The 22,998-nt window shown below is 38.8% G+C and overlaps 1 protein-coding gene across 1 annotated transcript in view; it reads left to right on the top strand.

Annotated features, from left to right (window-relative positions):
- The first annotated feature begins 3,129 nt into the window (after nt 1–3,129).
- The window catches only part of LOC135231318 (olfactory receptor 6C2-like), a 34,970-nt gene continuing 15,101 nt past the window's right edge, over nt 3,130–22,998 (top strand). The window contains exon 1 of the mRNA XM_064285149.1: nt 3,130–3,283. Within this exon, the coding sequence (XP_064141219.1) occupies nt 3,130–3,283 (154 nt within the window). The remainder of the gene's footprint in view (nt 3,284–22,998) is intronic.

Here is a 22,998-nt window from a genome sequence, read left to right as displayed (position 1 = left end):
AACCGACTGTACTGAAGGAAAGCATTGATGAAAAACGAGGCCCCAGGATTGACGGAGTATCATTTGAGATGTTTCAACAAACAGATGCAGTGCTGGAGGTGCTCACTCATCTATGCCAAGAAATATGGAAGACAGCTTCCAGGCCAACTGACTGGAAGAAATCCATATTTATGCCTAGTCCCAAGAAAGGTGATCCAACCGATTGTGGAAATTATAGAACAATATCATTAATATCACACCCAAGCAAAATTTTGCTGAAGATCATTCAAAAATGGCTGCAGCAGTATATCAACAGGGAACTGGCAGAAATTTAGGCCACTTTCAGAAGAGGATGTGGAACCAGGAATATCATTACTGATATCAGATGGATCCTGGCTGAAAGCAGAGAATACCAGAAGGATGTTTACTTGTGTTTTATTGACTATGCAAAGGGATTCCACTGTGTGGATCACAGCAAATTATGGATAAAGTTGCGAAGAATGGGAATTCCAGAACACTTAATCGAGCTCATGAGGAACCTTTACATAGATCAAGATGTGGCTGTTCGGAAAGAATAAGGGGATACTGATTGGTTTAAAGTCAGGAAAGGTGTGCATCAGGGTTGTATTCTTTCACCATACTTATTTAATCTGTATGCTGAGCAAATAATCAGAGCAGCTGGACTATATAGAGAAGAACGGGGCATCAGGATTGGAGGAAGACTCATTAGCAACCTGCGTTATGCAGATGACACAACCTTGCTTGCTGAAAGTGAAGAGGACTTGAAGCACTTACTAATGAAGATCGAAGCCCACAGCCTTCAGTATGGATTGCACCTCAACATAAAGAAGGCAAAAATCCTCACAACTAGACCAATGAGCAGCATCATGATAAATGGAGAAAAGATTGAAGTTGCCAGGGATTTTATTTTACTTGGGCCCACAATCAACAGCCATGGAACCAGCAGTCAAGAAATCAAAAGATGCATTGCATTGGGTAAATCTGCTGCAAAGGACTTCTTCAAAGTGTTGAAGAGCAAAGATGTCACCCTGAAGACTAAGGTGTGCCTGACCCAAAGCCGTGGTATTTTCAGGTGCATCCTATGCATGTGAAAGCTGGACAATGAATAAGGAAGACTGAAGAAGAGTTGAGGCCTTTGAATTGTAGTGTTGGCGAAGAATATTGAATATACCATGGGCTGCCAAAAGAAGGAACAAATCTGTCTTGGAAGAAGTGCAACCAGAATGCTCCTTAAAGGCAAGAATGGCGAGACTGCATCTTATATTCTTTGGACATGTTGTCAGGAGGGATCAGTCCCTGGAGAAGGACATCATGCTTGGCAGAGTACAGGGTCAGTGGAAAAGAGGAAGACCCTCAATGAGGTGGATTGACACAGTGGCTGCAACAATGAGCTCAAGCATAACGATTGTAAGGATGGCTCAAGACCGGGCAGTGTTTTGTTCTATTGTACATGAGGTCGCTGTGAGTTGGAACTGACTCAATGGCACGTAACAACAACAACAACATCATCTGTACATCACAGATTGATAATAGGTCTTCCTCCAATCCTGATGCCACGTTCTTCTTCATATAGTCTGGTTTCTTGGATTATTTGCTCAGCATAAAGATTGAAAAAGTATGATGAAAGGATATACCCCTGACATACACCTTTTCTGATTTTAAAACAGTCAGTGTCCCCTTGTGTTGTTCTAACAACTGCCTCTTAGCCTAGGTACAGGTTCAGCATGAGCACAATTAAGTGTTCTGGATTTCCCATTCTTCAAAATATGAATAGCAGCAGAACATTTAGTGATACAGTGCTGGAAGATGAGGCCTTCAGGTTGAAAGGCACTCAGAATAAAACTGAGGAAGACACGCCTCCTCAAACTAGAGTTGACCTTAATGACATGGATGGGGTAATGCTTTTGGCACCTACATTTGCTCATGTGGCACAACTCAAAATAACAAGAAAGAGCTGCAAACATCCGTTAATAATTAGAATCTGGAATTTGCAAAGTATGAATCTAGGAAAATTGGAAGTCATCAAAAATGAAATGGAACACATAAACTTCAATAACCTAGGCATTAGTGAGCTGAAATGGACAGGTATTGATCATTTTGAACCAGACAATCATGGTCTGCTATGCCTGGAATGACAAGTTAAAGAGAAACGGCATCTCAGTCGTTGTCAAAAAGAAGATTTCGGAGGCGGGGCCAAGATGGCGGACTAGGTGGATGCTACCACGGATCCCTCTTGCAACAAAGACTCGGAAAAACAAGGGAATCGATCACATACATAACAATCTACGAACTCTGAACAACAAGCACAGACTTAGAGACGGAAAACGAACAAATACGGGCAGACAGTGACTGTTTTCAGAACCAGGAGACAGCGTACCAGGCAGGTGACCTTCGGAGCCTGATCTGGGGCAGAGCCCAGGGGGGCAGACGGCACAGAAAGGGGGCCCACCCCTTCCCCCCAAACCCATCCCGAAAGGAAGTCTAGCTGGTTGGCACGGGCGGCGTAGAGGCGCAGCCGGAGGGAGAAGCACCCGGGAGGCAGTGACTGATCTGGGAGTGGGGAGGACAGCGTCCCAGCTGGGGTGCCGTCCTGCCGGGAGTTAGGCGAGAAGCCGACGGGGCGCGAGCGGGGGGGGGTCAACTATATTTCCCTAAAGTGACCCCAGGGCAGGGCCCACACGTTCGTGCGGGAGGACGCACACCCAGTCCGCACGTGTGGCACGGCACACCGGAGGGAGAAATCCCCAGAAGTGACTGTTCTCAAAGCAGGGAAAGCAGCATCCCAGACGGGGAGCCATTCCTCTGGGATCTGGGCGCGTGCGTGGGCGGGGCGTGACTGCGGGGTCCATTTTTATTACCCTGAATTGACCCAGGGGATGGGCCCACCTGGCCGTGCGGGTGACGCCCACCCAGTTCACGCGAGAGGTGTGGCGCACCGGAAGGAGAAGTCCCCGGGAGGAAGTGACTGGTTCCGGAACGGGGAAAGCAGCGTCCCAAACAGGAAGTCGTCCCGCTGGGATTTGGGCACGCGCACGGGCGGGGCGTGACCGCGGGGCCCAGTTATAATCGCCTGAATAGACCCTGGGGGCGGGCCCACCCGTTCGTGCAGGAAACGCCTACCCAGTGCCCATGAGCTGTGCTGCGCACCAGAGAGAGAAGTCCCCGGGAGGAAGTGACTGGTATCCGAGCAAGGAAAGCAGCGTCCTAGCAGGGGACCTGTCCCACCCGGATTTTGGCGAACAGGGGCGGAGCGTGAACGCGGTGTTCAGCTCTATATTCTGTGGTGCTACACTCCTTTTTTTTTTTTTTACACTCCTAGCTCTCACATCCCTCTCCTACCCTCCCCAGGCGGCCCCATTAACATCCGAATACCCGGAGCCAGAGGGAGAATTCAGATAGGAATCTGACTGCATTTTTTTTTAGCCGACTACCTGGAAAATCTAGTTTCCCAGTGATGGCTCGGAGACAGCAGTCCATATCAAACACATAAAGAAACAGACCATGACAGCTTCTCCAAACCCCCAAACAAAAAACTCAAAATCTTTCCCAAATGAAGATACAATCCTGGAATTATCAGATACAGAATATAAAAAACTAATTTACAGAATGCTTAAAGATATCACAAATGAAATTAGGATAAATGCAGAAAAAGCCAAGGAACACACTGATAAAACTGTTGAAGAACTCAAAAAGATTATTCAAGAACATAGTGGAAAAATTAACAAGTTGCAAGAATCCATAGAGAGACAGCATTCAGAAATCCAAAAGATTAACAATAAAATTACAGAATTTGACAACGCAATAGAAAGTCAGAGGAGCAGACTCGAGCAATTAGAATGTAGACTGGGACTTCTGGAGGACCAGGGAAACAACACCAACATAGCTGGAAAAAAATCAGATAAAAGAATTTAAAAAAATGAAGAAACCCTAAGAATAATGTGGGACTCTATCAAGAAGGATAACTTGCGAGTGACTGGAGTCCCAGAACAGGGAGGGGGGACAGAAAACACAGAGAAAATAGTTGAAGAAATCCTGACACAAAACTTCCCTGACATCATGAAAGACGAAAGGATATCTATCCAAGATGCTCATCGAACCCCATTTAAGATTGATCCAAAAAGAAAAACACCAAGACATATTATCATCAAACTTGCCAAAACCAAAGACAAACAGAAAATTTTAAAAGCAGCCAGGGAGAAAAGAAAGGTTTCCTTCAAGGGAGAATCAATAAGAATAAGTTCAGACTACTCAGCAGAAACCATGCAGGCAAGAAGGGAATGGGATGACGTATACAGAGCACTGAAGGAGAAAAACTGCCAACCAAGGATCATATATCCAGCAAAACTCTCTCTGAAATACGAAGGAGAAATTAAGATATTTACAGATAAACACAAGTTTAGAGAATTTGCAAAAACTAAACCAAGACTGCAAGAAATGCTAAAGGAGATTGTTTGGCCGGATGACCAATAATATCAGGTACCAGCACAATACAAGGTCACAAAACAGAATGTCCTGATATCAACGCTACTCAAATAGGGAAAGCACAAAAACAAACAAATTAAGACTAATTCTAAAAAATAAATAAATAAACAAAATAATACACACAACAGGAAATCATGGAAATCTATAGATAAACGATCACAATAATCAAAAAGAGGGACTAAATATAGGAGGCATTGAATTGCCAGATGGAAAGTGATACAAGGCGATATAGAAGGATACAAGTTAGGTTTTTACTTAGAAAAATAGGGGTAAATAAAAAGGTAACCACAAAAAGGAATATCAATTCCATAACTCAAAAAAAAAAGCCAAGAAAAACGTAACGACTCAATAAACACAAAGTTAAACATTATGAAAATGAGGATCTCACAAGCTACTAAGAAAAACAACTCAGCACAAAAAAGCATGTGGAAAAATGAAATGCCCAACAACACACATGAAAAGGCATCAAAATGACAGCACTAAAAACTTACTTATCTATAATTACGCTGGATGTAAATGGACTAAATGCACCAATAAAGAGACAGAGAGTCACGGACTGGATAAAAAAACACGATCCATCTACATGCTGCCTACAAGAGACACACCTTAGACTTAGAGACACAAACAAACTAAAACTCAAAGGATGGAAAAAAATATATCAAGCAAACAATAAGCAAAAAAGAAGAGGAGTAGCAATATAAATTTCTGACAAAATAGACTTTAGACTTAAATCCACCACAAAAGATAAAGAAGGACACTATATAATGATAAAAGGGACAATTGATCAGGAAGACATAACCATATTAAATATTTATGCACCTAATGACAGGGCTGCAAGATACATAAATCAAATTTTAACAGAATTGAAAAGTGAGATAGACACCTCCACATATATAGTAGGAGACCTCAACACACCACTTTCGGAGAAGGACAGGACATCCAGTAAGAAGCTCAATAGAGACACGGAAGACTTACTTACAACAATCAACCAACTTGACCTCATTGACTTATACAGAACTCTCCACCCAACTGCTGCAAAATATACTTTTTTTTTCTAGTGCACATGGAACATTCTCTAGAATAGAACACATATTAGGTCATAAAACAAATCTTTCCAGAATCCAAAACATCGAAATATTACAAAGCATCTTCTCAGACCACAAGGCAATGAAGCTAGAAATCAATAACAGAAAAACTAGGGAAAAGAAATCAAATACTTGGAAAATGAACAATAGCCTCCTGAAAAAAGACTGGGTTATAGAAGACATCAAGGAGGGAATAAGGAAATTCTTAGAAAGCAACGAGAATGAAAATACTTCCTATCAAAACCTCTGGGACACAGCAAAAGCAGTGCTCAGAGGCCAATTTATATCGATAGATGCACACATACAAAAAGAAGAAAGAGCCAAAATCAGAGAACTGTCCCTACAACTTGAACAAATAGAAAATGAGCAACAAAAGAACCCATCAGCCACCAGAAGAAAACAAATAATAAAAATTAGAGCTGAACTAAATGAATTGGAGAACAGAAAAACAATTGAAAGAATTAACAAAGCCAAAAGCTGGTTTTTTGAAAAAATTAACAAAATTGATAAACCACTGGCTAGACTGACTAAAGAAAAACAGGAAAGGAAACAAATAACCCGAATAAGAAACGAGAAGGACCACATCACAACAGAACCAAATGAAATTAAAAGAATCATATCAGATTACTACATAAAATTGTACTCTAACAAATTTGAAAACTTAGAAGAAATGGATAAATTCTTGGAACAATACTACCTACCTAAACTAACACATTCAGAAGTAGAACAACTAAATAGACCCATAACAAAAAAAGAGATTGAAACGGTAATCAAAAAACTTCCAACAAAAAAAAGTCCTGGCCCAGATGGCTTCACTGCAGAGTTCTACCAAACTTTCAGAGAAGACTTAACACCATTTCTATTGAAGGTATTTCAAAGTATAGAAAAAGACGGAATACTACCCAACTCATTCTATGAAGCTACCATCTCCCTGATACCAAAACCAGGTAAAGACATTACAAAAAAAGAAAATTTTAGACCTATATCCCTCATGAACATAGATGCAAAAATCCTCAACAAAATTCTAGCCAATAGAATGCAACAACACATCAAAAAAATAATACACCCTGATCAAGTGGGATTTATACCAGGTATGCAAGGCTGGTTTAATATCAGAAAAACCATTAATGTAATCCATCACATAAATAAAACAAAAGATAAAAACCACATGATCTTATCAATAGATGCAGAAAAGGCATTTGACAAAGTTCAACACCCATTTATGATAAAAACTCTAACCAAAATAGGAATTGAAGGAAAATTCCTCAACATAATAAAGGGCATCTATGCAAAGCCAACAGCCAATATCACTCTAAATGGAGAGAACCTGAAAGCATTTCCCTTGAGAACGGGAACCAGACAAGGATGCCCTTTATCACCGCTCTTATTCAACATCGTACTTGAAGTCCTAGCCAGGGCAATTAGGCTAGACAAAGAAATAAAGGGTATCCAGATTGGTAAGGAGGAAGTAAAGCTATCACTATTTGCAGATGACATGATCGTATACATGGAAAACCCTAAGGAATCCTCCAGAAAACTACTGAAACTAATAGAAGAGTTTGGAAGAGTCTCAGGATATAAAATAAACATACAAAAATCACTTGGATTCCTCTACATCAACAAAAAGAACACCGAAAGAGGAAATAACCAAATCAATACCATTCACAGTAGCCCCCAAGAAGATAAAATACTTAGGAATAAATCTTACCAAGGATGTAAAAGACCTATACAAAGAAAACTATAAAACTCTGCTACAAGAAATTCAAAAGGACATACTTAAGTGGAAAAACATACCCTGCTCATGGACAGGAAGACTTAACATAGTAAAAATATCTATTCTACCAAAAGCCATTTATACATACAATGCACTTCCAATCAAAATACCGATGTCATACTTTAAGGGAATAGAGAAACAAATCACTAATTTCATATGGAAAGGAAAGAACCCCCGGATAAGCAAAACATTACTGAAAAAGAAGAAGAAAGTGGGAGGCCTCACCCTACCTGATTTCAGAACCTATTATATAGCTACAGTAGTCAAAACAGCCTGGTACTGGTACAACAACAGGCACATAGACCAATGGAACAGAATTGAGAATCCACATATAAATCCATCCACGTATGAACAGCTGATATTTGACAAAGGACCAGTGTCAGTCAATTGGGGAAATAATAGTCTTTTTAACAAATGGTGCTGGCATACCTGGATATCCATTTGCAAAGGAATGAAACAGGACCCATACCTCACACCATGCACAAAAACTAACTCCAAGTGGATCAAAGACCTAAACATAAAGACTAAAACGATAAAAATCATGGAAGAAAAAATAGGATCTACCTTAGGAGCCCTAATACAGGGCATAAACAGAGTACAAAACATTACCAAAAATGATGAAGAGAAACCAGATAACTGGGAGCTCCTAAAAATCAAACACCTAGGCTCATCTAAAGACTTCACCAAAAGAGTAAAAAGACCACCTACAGACTGGGAAAGAATATTCAGCTATGACTTCTCCGACCAGCGTCTGATCTCTAAAATCTACATGATTCTGTCAAAACTCAACCACAAAAAGACAAACAACCCAATCAAGAAGTGGGCAAAGGATATGAACACACATTTCACTAAGGAAGATATTCAGGCAGCCAACAGATACATGAGAAAATGCTCTCGATCATTAGCCATTAGAGAAATGCAAATTAAAGAAAACAAAAAAGGAGATGGGGGATGAGAGAGAGAGAGAAGGATAACAAAAGAGAACAAATGGCAAGATATAAAGTAATTATCAAAGTCACAATTGGTGATGAGTCAAATGTTGCAACTCTCAAACAGAACCTTTAAAATAACTGTTTAATATGTTAAAGGATCTGGTGGAAAATACAGACAAAATGTATGAGAAGAATGGAAACCTCAGCGGTAAAATGGAAACGATAACAAAAGATAAATGATAAATGTTAGAAATGAAAAAGAAAAACACCAGAGTTGTAGGATTCTTTCAAATGTTTCATTAACCAATTGGACAAAGCTCATAAAATGGCTAGGGAACAGGAAGGCTTGTTGTTTTTCGCTGTCACTGAGTCCATTTCGACTCATAGTAACCCCACATACAAGAGAACGAAACGCTGGCGGATCCTGTGCCATCCTCACAATCCTTGCTATGTTTCAGCCCATTGGTGCCGCCACTGTGTCAGTCTATCTTATTGAGGGTCTTCCTCTTTTTTGCCGACCCTCAGTTTTACCAAGCATGATGTCCTTCTCTGGGGACTGCCCCTCCTGATAACACATCCAAAGCACATGAGATGAAGTCTTGTCATCCTTGCTTGTGATGAGCACTCTGGCTGTACTCCTTCGAAGACAGATTTGTTCACTCTTCTGGCAGTCCATGGTATATTCAAAATTCTTCTCCAACACCATAATTCAAAAGCATCAATTCTTCTTCTGTCTTCCTTATTCATCACCTACCTTTCAAATGCGTATAAGGTAATTGAAAATACCATAACTTGGGTCAGGCTCAACTTACTCCTAAAAGGGACATCTTTGCTTTTTAGCACTTCAAAGAGGTCTTTTGCAGCAGATTTGCCCAGTGCACTACATTTGATTTTTTGACTGCTATTTCTATGTGCTTTGGGTATGAATCCAAGTAAAATGAAATCCTTGGCAACTTCAATATTTTCTCCATTTATTATGATGTTCCTTATTGGTTCAGTTGTAAGGGTTTTTGTTTTCTTTATGTTGAGGTGTAATCCGTACTGAAGGCTGTAGACTTTGAGCAGTAAATGCCCAATTCCTCTTACTTCCAGGAAACAAGGTTGTATCATCTGCACATCACAGTTTAATAATGAGTCTTCCTCCATTCCTGATGCCACATTCTTCTTCATATACTCTGGCTTCTTGGATTATTTGCACCGCTTAAAGATTGAAAAAGTATGATGAAAGGATATAACCCTGACTGACGCACAATTTTTCTGATTTTAAACCAGTCAGTGCAGAACAGATCATCAGTTGCTCATATGCAAATTCAAGTTGAAGCCGAAGATGTAAAACTTTGAGCATATCCTACCTGGAGAAACTTTGAGCATATCCTACCTGGAGGATATACCAAAAGGGAAGAATATGCTCAGCATTTCTCAAGCTGAAAGAACTCAAGAAAAAAAATCAGACCTTGAGATGCAATATTAAAGAATTCTATTGTCAAAAAAAAACTCCGTCTTATAGTGTCACTGAGTCAGAATCAACTTGAGGGAACTGGGTTCTGGGTTTATTGTCAAAACACTGAAGGACCAGGAAGCATCAAAAGAAGATGGAAGGAATACACAGAGTCACTGTACCAAAAAAAATCGGTGAACGTTCAACCATTTCTAGAGTTAGCATATGATCAAGAGCCAATGGTACTGAAGGAAGAAGTGCAAGCTGCACTGAAGCCGTTGGCAAAAAACAAGGCTCTGGGAATTGAAGGAATACCAATTGAGATGTTTCAACAAACTCATGCATCACTGGGAGTATTCACTCACCTAAGGCCAGAAATTTGGAAGACAGCTCCTTGGCAAACCTACTGGAAGAGATCTATATTTTTGCCCATTGCAAAGAAAGATGATCCAACAGAATGTGGAAAATATCAAACAATACCATTAATATCACACACAAGTAAAGTTTTGGCACAGATCATTCAAAAGTGGCTGCAGCAGTATATTGACAGAGAACTGCCGGAAATTCAAACCAGATTCAGAGGAGGACATGAAACAAGATCTATGATGGTTGATGTCAGATGGATCTTGGCTGAAAGCAGAGAATGCCAAAAAGATATTTATCTGTGTTTTAACTGGAAGGTAAGTAATTTGAAATTATTCAAACTGAAAGAAAAAGAGAAAAAAAGCAACCTACCAAAAATAAATAAATAAAATAAAACCAGAATATCCAGGCTATGTAGTAAAGTCTCTAACATATGTGTAGTTGGAGTCCCAGAAAGAAATGGTGAAAGAGAAACCAAAACAGAGCATATTAAAACAGCTGATAATCACAGAGTAAATCCTAAAGACAGCCAAAAGGGAGATGGGGAACAAAGAAATAAAGGGCATCCAGACTGGCAAGGAGGAAGTAAAATTATCTCTATTTGCAGATGACATGATCTTATACACAGAAAACCCTAAGGAATCCTCCAGAAAACTACTGAAACTAGTAGAAGAGCTTGGCAGAGTCTCAGGTTATAAGATAAACATACAAAAATCACTTGGATTCCTCTATATCAACAAAAAGAACATCGAAGAGGAAATCGCCAAATCAATACCATTCACAGTAGCCCCCAAGAAGATAAAATACTTAGGAATAAACCTTACCAAAGATGTAAAAGACCTATACAAAGAAAACTACAAAGTACTACTACAAGAAACTGAAAAGGACCTACTTAAGTGGAAAAACATACCTTGCTCATGGATAGGAAGACTTAACATAGTAAAAACCTCTATTCTACCAAAAGCCATCTATATATACAATGCACTTCCAATCCAAATTCCAATGACATTTTTTAATGTGATGGAAAAACAAATCACCAACTTCATATGGAAGGGAAAGAAGCCCCAGATAAGTGAAGCATTACGGAAAAAGAGTAGAAAGTGGGAGGCCTCACTCTACCTGATTTTAGAACCTATTATACAGCCCCAGTAGTCAAAACAGCCTGGTACTGGTACAACAGGCACATAGACCAATTGAACAGAATTGAGAACCCAGATATAAATACATCCACATATGAGCAGCTGATATTTGACAAAGGCCCGGGGTCAGTTAATTGGGGAAAAGATAGTCCTTTTAACAAATGATGCTGACATAACTGGATATCCATTTGCAAAAAAATGAAACAGGACCCATACCTCATACCATGCACAAAAACTAACTCCAAGTGGATTAAAGACCTAAACATAAAGACTAAAATGATAGAGATCATGGAAGAAAAAATAGGGACAACATTAGGAGCCCTAACGCAAGGCATAAACAGAATACAAAACATTACCAAAAATGACTAAGAGAAACCAGATAACTGGGAGCTCCTAAAAATCAAACACCTATGCTCATCCAAAGACTTCACCAGAAGAGTAAAAAGACCACCTACAGATTGGGGAAAAAATTTCAGCTATGACATCTCCGACCAGCACCGGATCTCTAAAATCTATATGATTCTGGTAAAACTCAACCACAAAAAGACAAACAACCCAATCAAGAAGTGAGCAAAGGATATGAACACACACTTCACTAAAGAAGATATTCAGGCAGCTAACAGACACATGAGAAAATGCTCTCGATCATTAGCCATAAGAGAAATGCAAATTAAAACTAGGGTGAGATTCCATCTCACTCCAACAAGGCTGGCATTAATCCAAAAAAACACAAAATAATAAATGTTGGAGAGGCTGTGGAGAGATTGGAACTCTTATACACTGCTGGTGGGAATGTAAAATGATACAACCACTTTGGAAATCTATCTGGCGTTATCTTAAAAAGTTAGAAATAGAACTACCATACAACCCAGAAATCCCGCTCCTCAGAATGTACCCTAGAGAAATAAGAGCCTTTACACCAACAGGTATATGCGCACCCATGTTTATTGCAGCTCTGTTTACAATAGCAAAAAGCTGGAAGCAACCAAGGTGTCCATCAACGAATCAATGGTTAAATAAATAATGGTATATTCACACAATGGAATACTACGCATCCATAAAGAACAGTGAGGAATCTGTGAAACATTTCATAACATGGAGGAACCTGGAAGGCATTATGCTGAGCGAAATTAGTTAGAAGCAAAAGGACAAATATTGTATAAGACCACTATTATAAGATCTTGAGAAATAGTATAAACTGAGAAGAACACATACTTTCGTGGTTACGAGGAGGGGAGGGAGGGAGGGTGGGAGAGGGTTATTTACTGATTAGTTAGTAGATAAGAACTACTTTAGCTGAAGGGAAGAACAATACTCAAAACAGGGAAGGTCAGCTCAACTGGACTGGACCAAAGCAAAGAAGTTTCCGGGATAAACTGAATGCTTTGAAGATCAGCGGAGCAAGGGCGGGGGTTTGGGGACTATGGCTTAAGGGGACTTCTAAGTCAATTGGCAAAATAATTCTATTATGAAAACATTCTGCATCCCACTTTGAAGTGTGGTGTCTGGGGTCTTAAATGCTAACAAGAGGCCATCTAAGATGCATCAATTGGTCTCAAACCACCTGGAACAAAGGAGAATGAAGAACGCCAAGGTCACATGATAACTATGAGCCCAAGAGACAGAAAGGATCACATGAACCAGAGACTTACACCATCCTGAGACCAGAAGAACTAGATGGTGCCCTGCCACAACCTCTGACTGCCGTGACAGCGAGCACAACAGAGAACCCCTGAGGGAGCAGGAGAACAGTGGGATGCAGACCCCAAATTCTCATAAAAAGACCAGACTTAATGGTCTGATTGAGACTAGAAGAATCATGGCGGTCATGGTCCCCAAACCTTCTCTTGGCCCAGGACAGGAACCATTCCCGAAGACAACTCATCAGACATGGAAGGGACTGGACAATGGGTTGGAGAGAGATGCTGATAAAGAGTGAACTACTTGTATCAGGTGGACACTTGAGACTGTGTTGGCATCTCCTGTCTGCAGGGGAGATGGGAGGGTAGAGAGGATTAGAAATGGGCAAAATTGTCATGAAAGGAGAGACTGGAAGGAGGGAGCGGGCTGACTCAGGGGGAGAGTAAGTGGGAGTATGGAGTAAGGTTTATATAAGCTTACGGTTGACAGACTGACTTGATTTGTAAACTTTCACTTAAAGCACAATAAAAATTATTTTAAAAAAATGAAGATGAAATATTAAGAATTATAATAGGACTGTAATACAAGCATCATTTTAAGAGGTTCTTTAGACATGCAGATGTGATAATACCAGACAGAAACTCAGATACAAAGAAATGAAAATCTCAGCAGTGGTAAAATTAAATGAGATATAAAAGTCAGTTTTAGAACTACTTAATCATTCTAATGCTGTGATCTTTCAGAAGCAGATTGCCAGGCCTCACTTCCAAGTTGCCTCTGGGTGGGTTTGAACCACCAACCTTTTAGTTAATAGTCCAATGCTTACCCATTTGCACCAATTAGGGGCTTAGAAGGTGGCTATGAGTTGGAATCAACTCGATGGCAATGGGTTTGGTTTTTTATGGTTTAATCATTCTGAAAGATAACTGACTGTTTAAATTTTTGAAAGTGCCTGCTGTTTATAACATGAGCAAAACTAAAATGTACAACAAGAGTACGAAGAATGGGAGGAAGAAATTAGAAGTATAGTGTTGTATGGTTCTTATACAATATGTGAAGTTGTACAATATTATTTGAAAGTAGACAGTAGTTAAAGATGTATATATTAACCCATAATACCACCACTGAAAGATTGTTCTTATAAAGGTAAAGCTAATAATCCAAAAATGGAGATAAGATGAAATTGTAAAAATACTCAAGCAATTCTTTCTATTTCTATTCCAATGCCTTTTGGTGAGTGAACATTCTTGTATTTCAGTTTTTTTTTAATTTGTTGAGATACAATTATGGTCTGTACTGGTGAATTATTCATGTGCACTTAAAAATGTATGGCCTGCTCTTGTTCCGTGGTGTGATCTTTCTATAAATGTCAATTCGGACAAGGTATTCATTAGTACTACTCTAATCTTTATATCCTTTTTAATTTTCTGTTTACATTTTCTATCAATGAGACAAGAGTATTGAAATTTCTCAATATGACTACGTATTTGTCTGTTTCCCAATCCTCTACTTTGAACACAGCTATCTATTCATATCTAACAGGATGCCTGGTACAGTATTTTATAAGACCTTCTATTTTATCCAATATGACAATCTCCACAGGAGTGGATTCAACTTTACCATCTTCCTAGGGTTTCCTATTTGTCCCATCTATTCACACACCCTAGAGTATCTAAATGTAAAAGACAGAGAAAATAAGTGTTGCTGAGGATTTGGAGCAACTGGAATTCTCTACACTACCAGTGGGAGAGTTGATTAGTACAATGGCTTTAGACAACTCTTTAAAGTACCTACTAAAGCTAAACATACAGCTAAGATCCAGCATTCTTACTCCTAGTCGTATACCAAAGCGAAGGCAGTTCATATGTCCACCAAGTGACATGTAAAAAAAAAAATTCATAGCAGCTTTGCCTATCATAGCCCTCAACAGGAAAAATTTTAAATCCATAAATAATAATAAAAAGAATATGTAGATATATATTCACACAATGAGAATAAGTAAACTATAACTATATGTAACAACATGGATCATACCAATAAAACATAGAATAGAAGCAAAAACGTGATATGCTTCCATGTATACAAACTTCAAAAATTTTTAAAATCAGTTACAGAAAAGTCAAGATTACTGTCATCTTTGGACAAGAATTTCTGGGTATTAAGGGAGATCTTTTGAAAATATTCTGTCAGTTATCCGGTTCTTCTGGATACATGGATGTATTCACTGTATAAAAACTCACTAAGCTATATATTTATGATCATGCACTTTTCATTACAGATGATATACATTAATTAAAAATTTATTCAAAAATTATAATAATGGTCTTTACTCAAATGTAACACAGAGAAGTGGGTTTTACCAAATGATTTTACCAAACATTTAAAGGTGGGAAAACACCAGTCTTACATGGATTCCCCAAGCTAATAAAGAGTAAAATAACTTATACACTTTTCAGCTAATATTATAAAAGTGTTTCACCTTGATACCAAAATCTGTCAAGGACAATGAAAGCAAGAAATAAATCAGGCCAATCTTACACCTGACCACATATGAACAGCAAGAAGGAGAATGTCCAGAAATGACAGCAGCTGGTAAAAAAATAATTTGATTGAAGTTAACAAGGTAGTGATAAGCTTTAGAAAAATGTCAAACATGTCCTGGAATCAGGCAATTTTTTTCCAGTTCTTGAGGTCCAAAACTTTCCATCTATTCATATTACCAACAGTAGTTCACAGCATACCTGAAAAACAGATAACCAAAAAGGGAAAGGATGGAAACACAGACCAAGTCCAGAATTTAAATGTTGGTAATTCTCTTAAACACTGGAGAAAAGAAACAAGTTTAGTATGAGGGAAGAAGGAGGATTTTTATATTCGAATAATCTTTTCTTCAAATCCTGTAACCCTACCACGTGACATCCAACTAGCTGCTTCTCTGCTTCCCAGTTTCCTCCTCTTTAAAACTAGAATGATTATATTTTACATTATAAGACAGTTCTGTTAAACAGAGATAAACTGTATTAAGTGCCAGGCACAGCATCTAATTCTAGAGGAAATATAAAGATTCAACAAAGAAGACAATGGAATTCACATGACATCAGACCACCTTCAATGTCCTTGAGGACACTGTTCCCACTGCTACAAGTGTTTTTGTATTGTTGATTCCACTGCTGATCCCTTAGTAACTTTTTAAACTGGGACACCTAGGACTATTTTGTTGTTCACTCAGGTGTTCCCTTTGAACTGGTAGCAAACTAAACATAAAAATGTTGCTATTACAGAATGTACAGGTAAATCTGTCTCCCTGCACAGGAAGATCATCTGCACTCCTCTACCAAACCCAGGGAGAAAAGTTCCTTTTTCTCTGCACTACACTTTTCTTCTTTTTAGGAAATCTAAGATCGGTTGCCATTTTAATTTGGCAAGGGAAGAGAAAGCTGAAACTGGTCTCAATATATTAGAAACAATGAAAACCTAGGTGAATATTGCCTGTTGTAAAACTTGCTTTGGGCAGGGTGTGTGTGTGTGTGTGTGTGTGTACAATAGTAACACGCTCAGCTGCCAAACAAAGGTTTGGCAGTTTCAGTCTACCCAGATTTTCCTCAGAAGAAATGCCCAGAAATCTATGCCAAAAAGATCAGCCATTGAAAACCCTATGGAGCACAATTCTACTGGGGCACAAATGCAAATAAATAAATCTGCTTCTCTAGCCATATGGCCAACTCACACTGTTGATTCTAAAAGCCCAGAGACCATTTCTCAATTATTGGAAAATATCGATATCTCACCTCTAATTTTTCAAGAGCTACTTAATATTACGTACTGCAGTTCACCCCCGCATGTCTGTCAGTTTGTCGTACTGTGGGGGCTTTCGTGTTACTGTGATGCTGGAAGCTATTGCCACCGGTATTCAGATACCAGCAGGGTCACCCACGGAGGACAGGTTTAGCTTATCATCCAGATTAACGCAGAAGAAGGACCCGGCAGTCCACTTCTGAAAAGCACTAGCCAGTGAAAAACTTCTAAATAGCAGTGGAACATTGTCTGATATAGTGCTGGAAGATGAGGCCCCTAGGTTGGACAGCACTCAAAAGATGACTGGGGAAGAGCTGTCTCCTCAAACTACAGTCGACCTTAATGATGTGCATGGAGTAAAGCTTTGGAGACCTTCATCTGCTGATGTGGTGCGAAACAAAATGAGAAGAAACAGCTGCAAACGACCATTAAAAATTGGAACCTGGAATGTACAAAGTATGAACCTAGGAAAATTTGAAATCGTCAAAAATGAAATGGAATGCGTAAACATTGATGTCCTAGGCATTAGTGAGCTGAAATGGACTGGTATTGGCCATTTTGAATCAGACAATCATATAGTCTACTATACTGGGAATGACAACTTGAAAAGGAATGGTGTTGCATTCATCGTTAAAAAGAACGTTTCAAGATCTATCCTGAAGTACAACACTGTCAGTGATAGGATAATACCCATATGCCTACAAGAAAGACCAATTAATACAACTATTATTCAAATTTACACACCAACCGCTAGAGCCAAAGATGAAGAAATAGAAGATTTTTATCAGCTGCAGCAGTCTGAAATTGATCGAACATGCAATCAAGATGCATTGATAATTACTGGCGATTGGAATGCAAAAGTTGGAAACAAAGAAGAAGGATTATTAGATGGAAAATATGGCCTTGGTGATAGAAACAATGCCAGAGATCGAATGATAGAATTTTGCAAGACCAATGACTTCTTCATTGCAAATACCTTCTTTAACCAACATAAACGGCGACTATACACATGTACCTTGCCAGATGGAACACACAGAAATCAAATCAACTACCTCTGTGGAAAGAGACGATGGAAAAGCTCAATATCATCAGTCAGAACAAGGCCAGGGGCCAACTGTGGAACAGACCATGAATTGCTCATATGCAAGTTCAAGGTGAAAATGAAGAAAATCAGAACAAGTCCACGAGAGCGAAAATGTGACCTTGAGTGCATCCCACCTGAATTTAGAGACCATCTGAAGAATAGATTTGACACATTGAACACTAGTGACGGAAGACCAGACGAGTTGTGGAATGACATCAAGAACATCATCCATGAAGAAAGCAAGAGGTCATTGAAAAGACAGGAAAGGAAGAAAATACCAAGATGGATGTTAGAAGAGACTGAAACTTGCTCTAGAAGGTCAAGCAGCTAAAGCAAAAGGAAGAATTCATGAAGTAAAAGAACTGAACAGAAGATTTCAAAGGGCCTCTCGAGAAGACAAAGTAAAGTATTATAATGACACGTGGAAAGAGCTGGAGATGGAAAACCAAAAGGGAAGAATGCACTCGGCGTTTCTCAAACTGAAAGAACTGAAGAAAAAATTGAAGCCTCGAGTTGCAATAGTGAAGGATTCTGTGGGGAAAATATCAAATGACGCAGGAAGCATCAAAAGAAGATGGAAGGAATACGCAGAGTCATTATAACAAAAAGAATTAGTCAATGTTCAACCATTTCAAGGGATGGCATGTGATCAGGAGCCGATGGTACTGAAGGAAGAAGTCCAAGCAGCTCTGAAGGCATTGGTGAAAAACAAAACTCCAGGAATTGATGGACTACATCAATTGAGATGTTTCAAGAAACAGATGCAATGCTGGAGGTGCTCACTCGTCTATGCCAAGAAATATGGAAGACAGCTTCCTGGCCAACTGACTGGAAGAGATCCATGTTTATGCCTATTCCCAAGAAAGGTGATCCAACCGAAAGTGGAAATTATAGAACAATATCATTAATCTCACACCCAAGCAAAATTTTGCAGAAGATCATTCAGAAATGGCTACAGCACCTTATTGACACAGAACTGCCAGAAATTCAGGCCTGTTTCCGAAGAAGACGTGCAACCAGGGTTATCACTGCTAATGTCAGAAGGAGGATCACCTCTGTTTTATTGACTAAGCAAAGGCATTCGACTGTGTGGATCATAACAAATTATGGATAACATTGTGAAGAATGGGAATTCCAGAACACTTAATTGTGTTCATGAGGAACCTTTACATAGATCAAGAGGCAGCTGTTCGGACAGAACAAGGGGATACTGAATGGTTTAAAGTCAGGAAAGGTGTGGGTCAAGGTTTTATTCTTTCACCATACCTATTCAATCTGTATGCTGAGCAAATACTCCGAGAAGCTGGACTATATGAGGAAGACTCATTAACAACCTGCTTTATGCAGATGACATAATTTTGCTTGCTCAAAGTGAAGAGGACTTAAAGCACTTACTACTGAAGATCAAAGACCACAACAGCCTTCGGTATGGATTGCACCTCAACATAAAGAAAACAAAAATCCTCACAACTGGACCAATGAGCAACATCATGACAAAAGGAGAAAAGGTTGAAGCTGTCAAGGATTTCATTTTACTTTGATCCACAATCAACAGCCATGGAAGCACTAGTCAAGAAATCAAAAGACACATTGCGTTGGGTAAATCTGCTGCAAAGGACCTCTTGAAAGTGTTGAAGAGCAAAGACGTCACCTTGAAGAATGAAGTGCACCTGACCCAAGCCATGGTATTTTCAATTGTATCATATGCATGCGAAAGCTGGACAATGAACAAGGAAGAACGAAGAAGAATTGATGCCTTTCAATTGCGGTGTTGGCGAAGAATATTGAATATACCACGGACTGCCAAAAGAACGAACAAATCTGTCTTGGAAGAAGTACAGCCAGAATGCTCCTTAGAGGCAAGGATGGCAAAACTGTGTCTTACATACTTTGGACACGTTGTCAGGAAGGATTAGTCCCTGGAGAGGACATCACGCTTGGCAGAGTACAGGGTCAGCAGAAAAGAGAAAGACCCTCAACAAGGTGGATTGACATAGTGGCTGCAATAACGAGCTCAAGCATAGCAACAATTGTAAGGATGGCTCAGGACCGGGCAGTGTTTCGTTCTGTTGTGCATAGGGTTGCTCTGAGTCGGAACCAACTAGACAGCACCTAACAACAACAACAACTGCAGTTTAACATGTGATATAAAAGAAAATTGTGTACTCTAGCGCTCTCCTCATTTTAAAATTTTTAGGATATTCCTAGATCATTCACTGGTCCACTTTCAGAATTAAATAAAAAGAATTAATGGGTCAATCACAAAGATGTTGGAGATAGCTTTCTTCTGTCTTTTAAATTGCTTTATTAACAAAAATGTTTCTACTGGCTTTCATTGAGATTATGTGGGTCTAGTTCATTCTTCCATATGATATAACTAGAGAAGGAAAAGAACCAGGCTTTCAAGTGTTAGGTATCTTCTACTGATTTTGGCTTTGATAGTGTTTTTTAGTGTTTACTTCAATGCTATATTCCAGCTATTAAAATTCTCTAATGATCAAGGCTTCCATTATACCTTGTGTTAATGAAAATGTTAAGAGTTAAGAAGAACAACAAAAACAATACATATAGTTCATAATTTGGGAAGAGCATGTTGATGGGCATTTGGTTGCTTAGAATAGGCTGACTTTTGGAGATAAATCCAGGCATGGTGTGAAAAAACAGAATGAACCTAATGATGAAGGCAATGAAAAGATTAGGAGGGGCAGTAATAAGGTTGAATTGGACCTAAACCAAAAACCAAGTGCATTGGCCTTAGCAACTCTATAGAACAGAATAGAACAATAATTGTGAATTCTTTTTATAAGATGCTGAAAGCATCTACCCATGTTCTATCTTTCTGAAATACATGTTTATACTTTCACATGCATGTATGAATGTTATTTATGTTTAATGAACAGTACCTTCTTGTGCAGTTATACTTTAAAGTTTCATTGTGTTTCCAAAAATTCATTCAAAGTTGTGTTCATAGAAAGTGCGTATGCTCTGAATACTTCAAAACTCTTGGGGTGGGGGAAGAGGCAGCCCTATAATCCAAAGCCTTTCTCCTTTTGTCATTTAAAACCATTTAACAACCAACAAAATTCCACTAAATGCGATTTTTTTTTTTTTTTGGTAACTAACCTATCACGCATCTATAATATATGCATATTTATTTTGTAGTAGGATTGATCACTTTGCCTGAGTTGCCTCTCTTTAGCAAGTACAACCTATGTACATAAATCTCATTTTTTGCAATGCCCAGCTGTATCCAGTTCTAACGACTTTGGATGATAATGAACAAAGTTAAGTATATTGTGGAGAATCGAACGACGATAAACCAGCCCCACTGACCTTGCTGGACCTGAGTGCTGTTGGATAGCGCCAATATGCAAATACAGGAGGTTCGTGAGAGATACTCATTCAGCTTCTGTTCCGAAGAAAGAGGCGTTCTCCTCTTCTTCATCCATTCACCTCACTAAGAGGGAACACCAGACGGTAGCATTTTGCAGGTCTTTGAAGCCTCAGCCTGGAGTTGGAAGTAGCACAGGAGATAACTGAGGTCACTCTAGGATGCACCCGGGGTGCCTAAAAATCACCTCAAATTGTACTGAAATTGATCACGGCTTTTTTGCCCAGACTGATCAAGAAAATTATAACAACTATGACACTTAATTGTACATATAGATTGAACAAGTTTCTAAAGAAGGGGAAAATACCTTAGATGAAGAAACTTTAAAGAATTCCTTCTTGAAGAAGGGATACTTATTCATCATCTCTCCACTACTTCTCGTTGTATATCAGCTTTGATTGTATGACCTGTACTCTTTATAAAAAGGTTTAAAAAGATCAATAATATAAAATTGTGCATGCTTTTAATATTTATAAATTATTTCTTTGTTGTATCCCAGAACATATTCTCCAGCAATTCTTGTGAAATCACCTTCTCCCTTTAAAATTAGATGAAATCAAATTTGGTGTCATAGAGCTCACTGCACACTTGTGATTGCTACCTGGATGATTAGGGAAATGACAGTATGGGCATGAAGACTTCTAAGGAACATGGTGAGAGAACATACAGTTAAGGGAAACACGGAAAATATTTCTCTCATTTCCATCCAAGATCTGTCATCATTCTTTCATTTATTCACTCAAGAATTCTTTGCTAAGTGATTACTTTGTGCCAGAATACAGCACTGAACAGCTAGGGCAAAATTCACTGGAATACAGCATTGAACGGATAGGGCAAGATTCCTGGTGTCATGGAGCTTTTGTTTTATTCTCAAAAGAGAAAAAGAGGATGCTGAGAACGCAAGCAGGACCTCTCAAGTTCACCCCTTCCCTTGGGCTTTATAGCCCTTCTTTGATTATGGTATTTCTTAGGAAATTAAATACAATCTTCAAATTAAACGACGACTATTTCATCATGCTACTATAAATCCAAGGTTACTTTAATGAGGATTTGGGAGAAAGCTTGGAGTTCACTTTTACAGTCTACTCAGTTAAAAAGTTGCAATTCAACTCTATTTTTCCTTATCTCCTTAGCATGCTGATGACCTTTGTTTGAAGTTCCCCTTGCAACTTCCTCACCCAGTTTCTCAGGGACTGCTTTTCTCAAACATCTTTTAACTTTTGTTCCTAAGGATGACAGCAAAGGCAACATTAATCTCTTGAGATTCAGGACACCAGGGAACACATTGTCAGCACAATTAATCCCTATGTGGTTGCTCTGAAGACAAACCTAATCTCTGTTACTTTGGATATTTATGGACTAGAAGACAATGGGCTTTGGATATTTAAATCCCTGCAGAAAAGGTAACATGCCTCTTGTGAGTAATCAGCATTATTTTCCTGAAACTAGAAGAGCTTCAGAAATTCTCTGGAATTCAGATTATGTTTTGTTTATAATTTTGGACATTTCTATTGAATGTTATGTCCAGTATTCTGCTAGGCAGTATGGAAAATGCAAGGAAGCAAATCTTCCTCGGGACAACAATTCAATATGGAAAGCATACACCATGAAATGGTAACAATACACAGAATTTCACAAGGCAACATAGATTGAAGTGCCACATATGTGGCACAGATCATGAGAGCTTACAATACAGAAGAAAATGCCCTGTGACCAAGGAAAATAATGATTTATATTATTTACTATGTGCTAGACACTGTTCCAAGTAAAATGTAGAACAACAATAAAATGAATTAAAAATCGTATGAATTTTATATTGCTATTATTACTATCAACATCAATATACTATTATTAATAATTATAATATGCTATTT

Source organism: Loxodonta africana, chromosome 4 (assembly GCF_030014295.1).
Source record: "Loxodonta africana isolate mLoxAfr1 chromosome 4, mLoxAfr1.hap2, whole genome shotgun sequence".
Classification (NCBI taxonomy): Eukaryota; Metazoa; Chordata; class Mammalia; order Proboscidea; family Elephantidae; genus Loxodonta; species Loxodonta africana.
The sequence above is the reverse complement of the archived record's forward strand: the minus strand, read 5'-3'. Positions and strand labels throughout refer to the sequence as shown.